Here is a 14,494-nt window from a genome sequence, read left to right on the forward strand (position 1 = left end):
CAATAACATTCAACGGCGACTCTGACAATTGGGACATTCTTGATGTTGCCCGTTGCTGGACACTTCAGAAACTTTGAAGCGGGCTTCAGTTGCAAGCTCTGGAGGTGAATTGTCCATGATTTTGATAAATGATAGGAAAGCTTTGTTTCCATCCTTGTAATTATCTCTGTCTTGTCTTTAAGAACATTACAAGCTGCAGAAATCAGTACTGACTGAAATTAACAATGAACTCAGAATCATTTGAACCATGGGCAATAACATTCAACGGCGACTCTGACAATTGGGACATTCTTGATGTTGCCCGTTGCTGGACACTTCAGAAACTTTGAAACGGGCTTCAGTTGCAAGCTCTGGAGTTGAATTGTGCATGATTTTGATAAATGATAGTAAAGCTTTGTTTCCATCCTTGTAATTATCTCTGTCTTGTTTAAGAACATTACAAGCTGCAGAAATCAGTACTGACTGAAATTAACAATGAACTCAGAATCATTTGAACCATCGGCAATAACATTCAACGGCGACTCTGACAATTGGGACATTCTTGATGTTGCCCGTTGCTGGACACTTCAGAAACTTTGAAACGGGCTTCAATTGCAAGCTCTGGAGGTGAATTGTCCATGATTTTGATAAATGATAGGAAAGCTTTGTTTCCATCCTTGTAATTATCTCTGTCTTGTCTTTAAGAACATTACAAGCTGCAGAAATCAGTACTGACTGAAATTAACAATGAACTCAGAATCATTTGAACCATCGGCAATAACATTCAACGGCGACTCTGACAATTGGGACATTCTTGATGTTGCCCGTTGCTGGACACTTCAGAAACTTTGAAGCGGGCTTCAGTTGCAAGCTCTGGAGGTGAATTGTCCATGATTTTGATAAATGATAGGAAAGCTTTGTTTCCATCCTTGTAATTATCTCTGTCTTGTCTTTAAGAACATTACAAGCTGCAGAAATCAGTACTGACTGAAATTAACAATGAACTCAGAATCATTTGAACCATCGGCAATAACATTCAACGGCGACTCTGACAATTGGGACATTCTTGATGTTGCCCGTTGCTGGACACTTCAGAAACTTTGAAACGGGCTTCAGTTGCAAGCTCTGGAGTTGAATTGTGCATGATTTTGATAAATGATAGTAAAGCTTTGTTTCCATCCTTGTAATTATCTCTGTCTTGTTTAAGAACATTACAAGCTGCAGAAATCAGTACTGACTGAAATTAACAATGAACTCAGAATCATTTGAACCATCGGCAATAACATTCAACGGCGACTCTGACAATTGGGACATTCTTGATGTTGCCCGTTGCTGGACACTTCAGAAACTTTGAAACGGGCTTCAATTGCAAGCTCTGAAAGTGAATTGTCCATGATTTTGATAAATGATAGGAAAGCTTTGTTTCCATCCTTGTAATTATCTCTGTCTTGTCTTTGTATGGCCACGCTCTCTGATAATATATTTGTAATATCCCTTGTTGCGGTTACTAGAATATTTTTAGATTTTTCTTTTCTTCCTGTCCCTGTCGAGCGAAGAGACGGTCCCGATTTTATTTGGGTGTCGTTTACATTACTCTCATGACCCGAAGTAGCCTGAGAAATAATACCATCCGGCATGTCTTCTTGTTTAGGTGGAGGTATATTCGAAATGGTTTCATTCTCACCAAAAGTAGGTAGTAAAAACTGCATTTGCTTGACAATATCCAGTCTGTTGTTGACGTTGCGTTGTTGACGCACATGTAGTATGAATACGTTTGCAAAAGATGGCGTTGCCAACGCAGACCTCTGCGTTGAAACTTCTCAACGTCGGAACAACTCAACCAAACGCAGCACTTTCAACGTTTGTGTAGTATAGTCATGCAATTATACAAGCGATCATATTACCAAAAACTAAGTGTCTGTAAAAGAACGTTGTCAACGCAACGTTTTTAACGTTCGTGTAGTATAGCCCTTAGATCTGCTCGGACCGTCAAGGCAGTTGCAGCGTGCGGCACAGCTACATATTACATGTGCTGAAAACATTATCCTATGCCATTGCAGGGGTCTTTACTGTTATTTCATACTTCTTTTACTTGGTTATTTAACGACGTTGTATCAACTACTAGGTTATTTTGCATCGATGGGATTGGTGATAACGAAATGGTATTTGGTGAGATGAGGCCGGGGATTCGCTATAGATTACCTGACATTCGCCTTACTGTTGGGGAAAACCTCGGAAAAAATCCAACTAGGTAATCAGCCCAAGCGGGAATCGAACCCGCGCCCGAGCGCAACTCTGGATCGATAGGCAAGCGCCTTAACCGACTGGGCTGCTCCGGTAGCTTTTTTATACTTAGTGGATACTAAAAAAATATATAAATGTTACGAAAATATGGATCAATAATAACATGAAACCACCGACAATGATAATAATAATAATAATAATAATAATAATAATAATAATAATAATAATATGTTTAATGAACATCTAAAACGGAAAATAATACTTATCATTTTCATCACTGGATTCTCTGCGTGTGTGTTCACTAAAACAAAAAACCGAAAAGACAAAATGCAGAAGTACAGTAGAAATGAGACTATAACTTTCCGCCATAAAACCAGATTGCAGGCTTAAAAAGCAAATACATTCGTCCCACTGAACAGAATTATTGAGATACTAATTTTCACTTGTCTATTAATTATTAAATACTAATATAATATTATAAGTATTCCGCAGTTATACTTTAGATTAAAAGAGGTTTCGCGGTGGAAAAAGTTAGAGAAACACTGCCATAGAGGAAAGAGTTTACGGATGTGTACACATAACAACCGTAATCGCGATTAGGTCGATAATCTCGGGTAGACTGTAGTCTACCACTGGTATCAACGTTTAGTTACAGGAATTGATGAGTAGAACATAATTTGTTTTGTGAGGGGACAGCCTATTCATTCGCTTGTCCATGGCTGATCTTGCTCCATAGCTGACGAAAGGATTCCTAAAAAGTCCGATGTGTTGAACGTAGAGTAGGCACATGAGGTACCCAGGACCTCCCACTCTGCCCCTCTGCGTCACGCTCCGCAAAGAAACAGTTCAGGAAGTGAGGCACGGGCAGTAACTTGCTTATAAATAAAATTAAGAAAAGCTTGAAAATATGACAATTTAGAAATATCCACAGACAAAACTATAAGTATACACTTTATTGCAATGTACTAACACCTCGGGAAAACTAAATAGACCAACAAAATAAATATTTTCTCTCTCAGGCATTATGATAAGATAGAATATTCAAAACGAAATCCCTGTTTTAATCACAAATCCATAGTTGTGATAGGTGATCGAAAACTTTTGACCAGTAGTGTATATGATTATGTGTCGTGACCAGAACATAGTACAAAATGGAAATATAAAAACTGGAAATCTATGCTTTGAAAAGGAGGAAAAATTAAAATATCTTAAAGCAACAGTAATAAAAAATGACACTCGAGAGGAGATTAAAAACAGAACAAATATGGGAAAGGACTGCTATTATTCGGTTGAGAAGCTTTTGTCATCTAGTCTGTTTAAAAAAAAAATGATAGAATTTATAAAACATTTATAATACCGGTTGCTCTGTATGATTGTGAAACTTGGACTCTTACTTTGACAAAGGAACAAATGCTAAGGGTGTCCGAGAATAAGGTGCTTAGGAAAATATTTGTGGCTGAAGCTTCGCTTTCCTCCAATATCACACTGAACTAGAACTTAAAACTGAGCTGATGTGTTAAGTTAAGGTATTCCAAGTTTAATTTTCAGTTATGATTTCCTGGAACACTTAAAAGTGAACTGAACTGAAAACCCATATTTGCACAGATGATTGAACTGTGGTTGACAAGGATTCATGAAAGTGAAGAAATTGAACTAGAATTGAATACTTTGGCGTTCCTTTTGGTGGATGAATTACTTGATAATATACATCATGAACATCATTCTGCAAAAAAAGATCTAAACTACAGTAGTGGCAAAAAAAACCGGACCGACCCTTGTAGCTGATTTCAGAGCATTTTTCACTCCGGAGTACGATAGACTGGTAACTAAGACTTTCGTGGTTCGAATCCTGCTTGGGAAGGAAACTTTTTTTGTTCTTTATTCAAATTTATTCCCAATACTTTACGATTGCAGCGATATTTTACTACTTAATTAACTTATTATTCCCAGAAAAAGAATTTTCCAGCAATCGAAGAGTATTGGGAATAAATATGAACAAGGAACAAAATAAAGTTTCCTTCCCAGGCAAGATTCGAACCACGAAAGTCTTAGTTACCAGTCTATCGTGTTCTGGAGTGAACAAGGCTCTGAAATCAGCTATAAGGGTCAGTCCGGTTTCTTTTTGCCAGTACTGTACATCCCATATTTGCTAATTATGCTTCAGACGGACCTTATGTAGTTATTGTTGTTTTAAATTATAACGCGCATGAGATACAGTTTGGTACTATACAGTGTCCTAAGTACTAGCATATTATACGTAAAAAGATAACAAGCAATAATAGAAATACTCTCTACTGATGGAATTATGTTAGCTTTAATCATCAGGCCTACAGTTCAGGTTTAAGCTCTGTTAAGTTCTACATTCAGATTGAAGGAAAACGAGGCTTAAGAGCAGCCGTGGCGAGAACGTGACTCGCGAGACATTATGGCTCGCAGTGATAGCTGTGCATTTCGCTTGCTTCTAACCTCCGCCAACCCCCACCCTCTCACTCACTGGAGTCAAACTCCGTTCCATTTGTATTTGTCTCTGACCTGCGAGTGACATATGTCTCTCTCGAAACCATTTACGAAAGTTCCAAGTAGGATGAGAGGACGCATTTTTTTGCTGTCAATATGATGAGAATATTAAATGTATGATTTGTTCACAAGTATTGCGAGGAAAACGGTTGTATAACATATAACGGCATTACACTACATGTTACTGACGAAACGTTAAAAGGTTAAGTGTTATTGTTGTTGTTATCATCATCATCATCTCTGTACGTAGACCCTTTTTCAGCAGATGTACGAATAATGCGGTTAGCTCTTCAATTTGAACTCACTGATTTACTATGTGATGTCAAATGAAAGCTAGATGTAAGGACTTGACAAATGTTGAACTTTCAAATCTTTGCCAAAAAATAAATATCCGAAGCTTCGTTCATTCGCTTGCTCTGTTGAAGCCATGTTCGCTACAACTTATGTTTGTGAAAAATTATTTTCAACAATAAAAATAGTAAAAACCAAATTTATATCACGACTGACAGACAAATACCTTCCTGATCAACTACGACTGGCAGTAAATGACAAAATTCCTGATTTTGAAACTTTTTCGTAGAGACATTCTGAAGACAGTTAATTTTAGGTTGTGATATTATTAATTTATTGTTCATTTCTTTCTTCGTTACACGTCCTAAACATTAGTTTGTAGCCTTGTACTGTATAAAATTATATTTAAGTGCTTGACGTAAGGAAAATGAAAATCCGTTAATAAGTCAGACAGTTGCTTCACTTTCCCTTCGGTTGTCCACCTCCCTCCATAGGTGCTATGCACGTTGCAGGTTACACAGTGGCTCGGAGCACGATTACATTTTCGCCACCGCTGCTTTAGAGAGATGAAGATATAAGAGAATGGAGAACGGTACAAAGGTGCAGAACTGCATGCATTGTATTCTTCATCTAACATAATTAGGAACACTAAGTCCAACATTTGAGATGGGCAGGGCATGCAGCAGGTATGGATGAATCCAGAAATGCATATAGAGTGTTAGTTGGAAGACCTGATGGGAAAACATTTAAAAGTATTAAAAAATAAGTACCGGTACATAAAGCATGGCCCTGATACCAGTGGAGTTATGGAGTCATTAATTTGCACATATGAGAAAAGAAAATGAAAACTGCTTGCGAAGGAAACGTCTTTCTTACATGCTGTGCCAGGAGTTGGAGAGTTTTCGGATTCCAGTGGAGAAATAACTTCGAAACGAGTTTGAACATTCTATTTTAAAAACTATATTTAGTTGCAGCAGAGGACGAATTTAACATTTATATTAGCTGCTGAATATGGGGTAACAATTTGAATATGTTTCTCATTTTCTTGCGAATGTAAAAACAATAAAATTTTAGTACTATTTTATGTTTTTCTTTCGTGCTTTTGGGACTTGCTATCTTAAAAATGACTTAAGTAGAAAATAAATACTGTGAAGTTACAATCATTATCAGAATTCTTCAGTGCTAAATGTTGTCTGTTACGTATTTCCAGAAATTTGCCTACATGTTTATGTAAGCACATATTATTATTATTATTTCCCAATAGGGTACTACATAAAAATCCAGGCCCTGTTTATGGCGGTCGTCATGGTAATTTCATGGCCTTCTCCAGACTAGTTTGGTCATTTTCAGGCTACTTCGTCTCTCTACGCAGGACAGAATCTATAAATTGGCCGTTACATTCTTCGTGTTAAAAATATCTTCCAGAACCAGACGCGTTTCATGTTTTAGTTGATTTCTGCAACGTATTACATATGTTCTATTTTTTATAATTGGAATTAACAATAAAATTCTACGTTATTAGCCAATTGTGTGGCCGTGAACAAGTGTAGGATATACTGTAGAGCAGCGGTGGCGAAAATGTAATCGTGCGCCGAGCCACTGTGTAACCTGCAACGTGCATAGCACCTATGGAGGGAGGCGGACACCCGAAGGAGAAGTGAAGCAACTGTCTGACTTATTAACGGATTTTCATTTTCCTTACGTCAAACACTTAAATATAATTTTATACAGTACAAGGCTACAAACTAATGTTTAGGACGTGTAACGAAGAAAGAAATGAACACTAAATTAATATCATCACAACCTAAAATTAACTGTCTTCAGAATGTCTCTGCGACAAAGTTTCAAAATCAGGAATTATGTCCCTTACTGCCAGTCGTAGTTGATCACGAAGGTATTTGTCTGTCAGTCGTGATCTAAATTTGGTTTTTACTATTTTCATTGTTGATAATAATTTTTCACAAACATAAGTTGTAGCGAACATGGCTTCAACAGAGCAAGCGAAAGAACGAAGCTTCGGATATTTATTTTTTGGCAAAGATTTGAAAGTTCAACATTTGTCAGGTCCTTACATCTATCTTTCATTTGACATCATATAGTAAATCAGTGACTTCAAATTGAAGAGCTAACCGCATTATTCGTACATCTGCTGAAAAAGGGTCGACGTACAGAGATGACGATGATGATGATGATGATGATGATGATGGTGCATCTGCTGAAAAAGGGTCGACGTACAGAGATGACTATGATGATGATGACTATGATGATGATGATGATGATGATGATGATGATGGTGATGATAATAACAACAACAATAACACTCAAACTTTTAATGTTTCATCAGTAACATATAGTATAATGCCGTTTTATGTTATACAACCGTTTTCCTCGTGATACTCGTGAACAAATCATACATTTAATATTCTCATCATATTGACAGCAAAAAAATGCGTCCTTCCATCCTACTTGAAACTATCGTACATGGTTTCGAGAGAGACATATGTCACTCGCAGGTCAGAGACAAATACAAATGGAAGGGATTTTGACTCCACTGAGTCCAGTGAGTGGGGGTTGACGGCGGTTAGAAGCAAGCGAAATGCACAGCTTATCACTGCGAGCCACAATGTCTCGCGAGTCACGTTCTCGCCACGGGTACTATAGAGTTTTCACCATGAATACCATACTTCCTTAATATCTCATATTTGTAGTGCTATTGTATCTTATTTAGCAACGCTTTGATCTGCAAAAGTTATTCAGCAAGAAAAGCTAGACAAATTTTGCATGGCGCCCTCTTTCAGAGACAGGGTTCCTTTATGTACGGTAGATCGAAGACGCGGGACCCCTCAGCTTCACTTCTCTTTGGGTGGAAGGCACGCTAACGATTTCGCCCTCGGCTGGGTTTGAATCCGCGACTCTTTGATCCGACAGTTAGCATAGTGACTAACAGAGCACCAAAGAAAACTCCCGCATTGTGTGACTCGCATATACAGGGTTGTTAAAAAGTCCCGCACCACCTAAATAACTTTTGAAGCATACGGTTCAGTGATATGAAACTTGGTATGTGAGGATAACCATATGCTAAGAACTCAATGGTATTACCGTGTTCTTTCTACTTCCGGTTTAACCGGAAGTAACTCCAACTATCTTATTTCAAATGGAACACCCAGTATATATTTTTATTTTTGAATAGTGTTCATTAAGAGCTTTTCAAAAAGTATCCACACTCGATACTTCTGTACAAATTCAGTGTTGCTAAGTCAAGAAAACAGAAAAGTGTATCGAATATTAAAATAATAAAGGCACCACATAAATAACTTTTGAAGCATGCGGTTCAGTGATATGAAACTTGGTATGTGAGGATAACCATATGCTAAGAACTCAATAATGGTATTACCGAGTTTTTTCTACTTCCGGTTTAACCGGAAGTAACTCCAACTCTCTTATTTTAAATGGAACACCCAATATATATTTTTGTTTTTGAATAGTGCTCATTAAGAGCTTTTCAAAAAGTACCCACACTTGATACTTCTGTACAAATTCAGTGTTGCTAAGTCCAGAAAACAGAAAGGTGTATCGAATATTAAAAAATACTCCTTCCTTAACAAAAACAAAACAAAGCTAGCTCACCTTCTAAATTATGTGTTCAAATTGGTAGCCCTCAGCTGCTTTACAATGTGTCATAGAAACCATTTAAGGAATGATTTAACCAGGCTTTAGGAATATCTTGCACGACTTCCATTTTTATTTAGCAACATTGAATTTGTACAGAAGTATCAAGCGTGGGTACTTTTTGAAAAGATCTTATTGAGCTTTATTCAAAAATAAAAAATATATATTAGGTGTTCCATTTAAAATAAGAGAGTTGGAGTTACTTCCGGTTAAACCGGAAGTAGAAAAAACTCGGTAATACCATTATTGAGTTCTTAGTATATGGTTATCCTCACATACGAAGTTTCATGTCACTGAACCGTATTCTTCAAAAGTTATTTAGGTGGTGCGGGACTTTTAACTAACCCTGTTTATTTACAATAGCCAATATAAGGTATCATTCTTATTCACGTGCTCATTAAAAACAAATCCGAATGGATTAAAGTTAGTCTAAAAATCAAAACAAATTACTGAATAATTGTGAATACCATGTAACATGAGAGAAAATATTTATGCAATATGGATCACAACTGATTTAAGTTGGTGACGAATTACGCAAATGCAGTTTAGATTTTTACGTTCAGAATTGATAAACTGCACTCTAGGACGAAAGACGTAATTTTCTAATAAGCTATTCATCTCATTTGTCATATTTTCTGACGTACATCTTACTCCTCACTAGGTATAGAGGCTAATTTGGGAAGAATTGACCGTTATACAAGAACGCAATCCCCCTCATTTTGTTCTCCTTTAATTCCCCCGGTTCTCCTTGTATTTCCCTTGTTCTCATTGTATTTCCCTTGTTCTCCTTGTATTTCCCTTGTTCTCCTTGTATTTCCCTTGTTGTCATTGTATTTCCCCAGTTCTACTTGTGTTTATACTGTTCTCATTGTATTCCCCTTGTTCTCCTTGTATCCCACTTGTTCGTTAGTTTCTGTTCCACTAATTGCTCTTTAAAGTTCTCGTTACTTTTCCAGCTGTTCCTTGGTCGCTCCTAATCTTTTCGTTCTATTCATTATAGAAAGCTTTTTGGGGGAATCTTTCTACAGTCATTCTATATAAGTGGTATGTCCAGCTTTGTTGATGCAATGTAATTTCCTTATTTCATTCTGAGCCTTACATGTTTCTCGGATATCTGTGGTTTCCTGCCTATCGAAACTAGAAAAACTCATCATGGGTCGTAATAACCTTATTTGTGAAGGCTTCTAGTTTTTTCTGTCTTATTTATGACCCAAGTTTCGTTTCCATGGGTTGGTTTAGGACAAATATTATGAATGCATAATTTACACAGATTTGCCGAAATGCTTAATTATTCCATTCATTGCATTATTTATTTATTTATTTATTTTATTTTATATATTTTTTTGTAATTTCATATTAATCATTTACTGATTTTAGATTTCCCAATATGCGAAGCTGGAGATCTGTTCTTTGATTCTGTCGTCCATAACTATCTTGACATACCTCCTGTTTTTTTCACACGCTCCCATTCATTTTGTTTTGACTGCTGACATCGTAATATATTTTCTGCTAATTTTACTTAATTCATCTGCTGAAATTTAGAGATTATCTTCATATTTATCAATTATGATTTCACCGTCTACGTGTAATACAGTAATGTCTAAAGCTGGGTTTAAGCTAGAAAATAAATAATTGTCGCAAAAATCACAAATGAAAAATTATGTTTCTGCAAATTGCGAAAAGCTTGTGCAATATTCTAAATAATTTTACAGAAAGATACAATTAACAAGGTTTAAAGAAATAAAAAATGATGTAATTTGTTTTGGAGTTTTAGTACTTTCAGTCCATCTTCTCACACTCTAGATATATTTATGTAAGTAAATCATTACATGTAGATATGTTTAGAATCAATTACTGCTGAATTTACATCACATTAAAGTACGTTATTTTATAGACACTCTAAACATTGAAATTCTTTACTAGTAGGCCCTTCAAGATTTATTTTTAGTAGAGTGCTAACTCTTTTTACTGAAAGGCGGTTTCTAATTCCAGTTTTTACAAGATTCGTGCAACTAAATCCTAGCTCACAATTTACAGTATACGATGGAATTGTGCACGGACATCATTTTATTATTACTAACATTTCTGATATTAACCTGGCTATACCTTTGAATCAGCGGTTACTATCCCCTTCCACGACTGGAGTTCGATGGCGTAATATACAAACAAGTCACTTTACTAGGTATAGGAGGGAAGAAAAGTAGTTCATCCATTTACGTAAACTAGGAAATACCACGCTTTTGAGTTTTATAATTTTCATTAAGTTTTTGTTTAATCAGAATACAGTACAGTATTAACAGAGAGTATTAACTCACGAACTGAGCTGTCCATACGGACGTATTCATTATGCAGTGTATATTATACTGTCTACAGCACATTAGCGTACACTATAGAGAATGAAGTTAAATTGAAAAATAATCATAATATGGATATTTAAACACATTTTTGAAAATGGTGGCGGTTCATTTCGATACAGGCTTCAGTTCTAATGTGTGTAATTCCAATTACCAGTTTCGTCCTTCGTACTAGTAACTCATGTTGAAATAATTCTGTATCTACTCTGTAAAAGAGTACCTTACGTACTGATTCAATCTTCACTTCTGCTCGATCCGAAAAGATAAAATTACTCAGACATGCTATCTACTGTCCGTCCAAGTAGTTATGTCACAGGATCGTAGAAAGGAGGGAAATCACGTGACAGTTAATTACTTAACGGGGCCCTTTTTATTTAAGTTATTTTAAACAGTTTTGTAGGTATAATATTACGTAGGTGAACAATTCCTAATAGAAATTAATGTTCTCAGAAAAGAGCTAAGACAGCCCAGCCACTAGCCTTTACAGAGAGGCGAATAGAAGCTGATGGGGAAAACCGGAATGCGACGTAGGCAAATGGACGACAGTATCTGTGCGAAAATGATCCAATATTTGAAAGCTCTTTCGTCATTGGAAAACGCGAACATATTTTTGGAACGTACTGTGACGGTAAGGCTACTATGAATGTATATGCGTCTTGGATCTGTGTGGAGGTCGGTTGAACTTCATTACTAGAAGGGGTGGGAGTGAAGTACATTCAAAAACTCAGGTACAATAAAAATTGAAGTAAAAATGATGTCCCTGTACAAATCAATTAGAAGAAATTGTTTACTTATCTTGTTAACTTACATGAACTGTACCAGCTCTTTGAAATCCTTTCCTGAACATAAATTGCTCAATATCTTCTTGAACATTGCCCATGCCATTAGCATTTCATTTCATTCAGATTCTCCGAACTAATTAGTTCAAACACATCTTAGATTTCATGTTCTCCATTACCATCTTCGTTTCTGAAGTCCAATGTGGTTGTCGCACATTTACATTCAAAGTTTGTTGCATTTCTAGAAGTCGAGTAGCAAAATGCGACAAATACGACTGTGGCTTGAACCCTGTTCTAAAGTTATTCCCATTACTTAGTGGAAATCTTTCACCTTTTTTATGATTTGCTTTATGACAGCATTAAATGAGGCAGCCTTGATTCTATCGGATATACTGCATCTTTTTCCTAAATAATGTTTCAGAATCGCATTTATTCTTGTTGTTATGAAGGAATTGCACTCCTTGTTCCTTCGGGGGGAAGTTCGTGTAGGTACACCAAAGAGAAAGTGTCATAATTCTCTTGAACCGAAGGGACCCGAAGGACAGGGAATCCTATTGTGCTTCTCGGTGAAGCTAAGTTTGTGCTATTTGCCGACAGAGCCTTTCACGGGCAAGTGCCACCAGCAACGGCTGTCGGACAAGAAGAGCGCCGGCACCATCCCGCAGCAGCACCAGCAGCACCACCAGCCGCCCCTGCCCAGCCTGGTGTCCGCGCCGGAAGACCCCCAGCAGCAGCAGCAGCAGCCAGTGACGGTAGCGATGCGACCCGTGGGCTGCGCCGAGCTGGAGGACCTCATCCACCTGGCCGGGCCGCTCACGGAGGACGCCGTGCTCAAGTGTCTGCAGGCCAGGTTCTGCGCGTCCCAGTTCTTTGTGAGTACAGCACAGTACGTTAACCGTTGTGAAAAGAAGCTGCCCCTCGGTCACAAGTCACATTCTTCACCTTCTTCCTCTTTCTCCACTTCCTCCTCTTCCTCTTCGTATTCTTCCTCCTGATCCTCTTTCTCTTGCTCTTCCTCCACTTCCTCTTTCTATTCATCCTCATCTTTTTCCCTCTCTTTTCCTCCTCTTCTTCCTCCTTTCTCTTTCTCCACTTCCTCCACTTCATCCTCTTCCACTTCCTCTTCTTCCCCCTCTTTTCTTCTTAATCTTCTTCCTCCTTCCTCTTTCTCCACTACCTCTTTCTCTTGTTCCTCATCTTCTTCCCCCTCTTTTCTTCCTCTTCTTCTTCCTCCTTCCACTTTCTCTTTCTCCACTTCCTCTTTCTCTTCTTCCTCATCTTCCATTTCCTCCTCTTCTTCATCTTCTTCCACTTCCTCTTCTTCCCCTATTTTCTTCCTCCTTCCTCTTCCTCCACTTCCTCATTTTCTTCCACTTCCTCTTCTTCCCCTCTTTTCTTCCTCTTCCTCCACTTCCTGTTTCTCTTCTTCCTCATTTTCTTCCACTTCCTCTTCCCCTCTTTTCTTCCTCCTTCCTCTTTCTCCACTTCCTCTTTCTCTTCTTCCTCATCTTCCACTTCCTCTTCCTCCTCTTTTCTTCCTCTTCTTCCTCCTCTCTCTTCCTCTACTTCCTCTTTCTCTTCTTCCTCATCTTCTTCCACTTCCTTTTCTTCCTCTTTCTCCACTTCCTCCTCTTCCTCCACTTCCGCTTTCTCTTCTTCCTCATCTTCCACTTCCTCTTCTTCCCCCTCTTTTCTTTCTCCTCTTATTCCTCCTTCCTCTTCCTCCACTTCCTGTTTCTCTTCTTTCTCATCTTATTCCACTTCCTCTTCTCGTATTTTCTCTCTCTTCTTCCTCCTTCCTCTTTCTCTTCCTCCTCATCTTCTTCCACTTCCTCTTCTTTCCCCACTTTTCTTACTCTTCTTCCTCCTTCCTCTTTCTCTTTCTCCACTTCTTCCTCTTCCTCCACTTCCTCTTTCTCTTGTTCCTCCTTTTCTTCCCTGTCTTTTCTTCCCTTCTTCTTCCTCCTTCCTCTTTCTCTCTCTCCATTTCCTCTTTATCCTTATCTTCCTCTTTCTTCTCTTCCCGTTTTTCTAATTTCTCCTCTTCCTCCACTTCTTCTTTCTCCTTTTCCTCCTCCTCATCTTCCAAGGGCGCCCGCAGGATCCAATCTCAGTGGTAGCAAGATGGTCAGAAAATTATAGGAAATGGATGGACGAGGAGAGAGAAAACTGAACATGAAAAATAGCCAGTTCTGATTCTGAAATATAAATTACCTTGTGCACGCATTCATAGTTTAAAGCACTCGCTTTTGTTGAATTGTTTACCGATGATTTGAGAAAACATGTATCGAACACATAGAGAAAAACAAAAAAAAAAGCGTAAAAATAAATTGCTACCCCTGGCTACCCCCTGTGGGCGCCCTCGTCATCTTCGTCTGTTTCTTCTGCTCCCAGATGTCCTTACATCCTATCTAGCTTATACATTGTCATTTTAGGCTACAGAATACCATGCAAGAAAGACGCGTAGAAGAAACGACCATCATTTAGGCCGAAAAACATATGGAGTAACTTCCTGTAAAAGTTTTTTCTTGCACATACTCTTCCCAATATGCTCTCAAGTTCGATCAGGCTGTATTATTGTATTTATTGAATGTCACTACAGCAGTTCTGGGCATAAGAGAAGTCAAAGGGACGGAGAAACCCCCGCCCATGCCCTTTTTA

The 14,494-nt window shown here is 37.9% G+C and overlaps 1 protein-coding gene across 2 annotated transcripts in view; it reads left to right on the top strand.

The window, feature by feature from the left end:
* dachs (unconventional myosin-IXb-like dachs) overlaps positions 1–14,494 on the top strand; it is a 414,275-nt gene that overhangs the window by 285,423 nt on the left and 114,358 nt on the right. For both annotated transcript variants that reach the window (XM_069832004.1, XM_069832005.1), the window contains one exon: positions 12,431–12,705. In XM_069832004.1, the coding sequence (XP_069688105.1) occupies positions 12,431–12,705 (275 nt within the window). The remainder of the gene's footprint in view (positions 1–12,430; positions 12,706–14,494) is intronic.

This window comes from Periplaneta americana, chromosome 7 (genome assembly GCF_040183065.1).
Source record: "Periplaneta americana isolate PAMFEO1 chromosome 7, P.americana_PAMFEO1_priV1, whole genome shotgun sequence".
NCBI classification, from domain to species: domain Eukaryota; kingdom Metazoa; phylum Arthropoda; class Insecta; order Blattodea; family Blattidae; genus Periplaneta; species Periplaneta americana.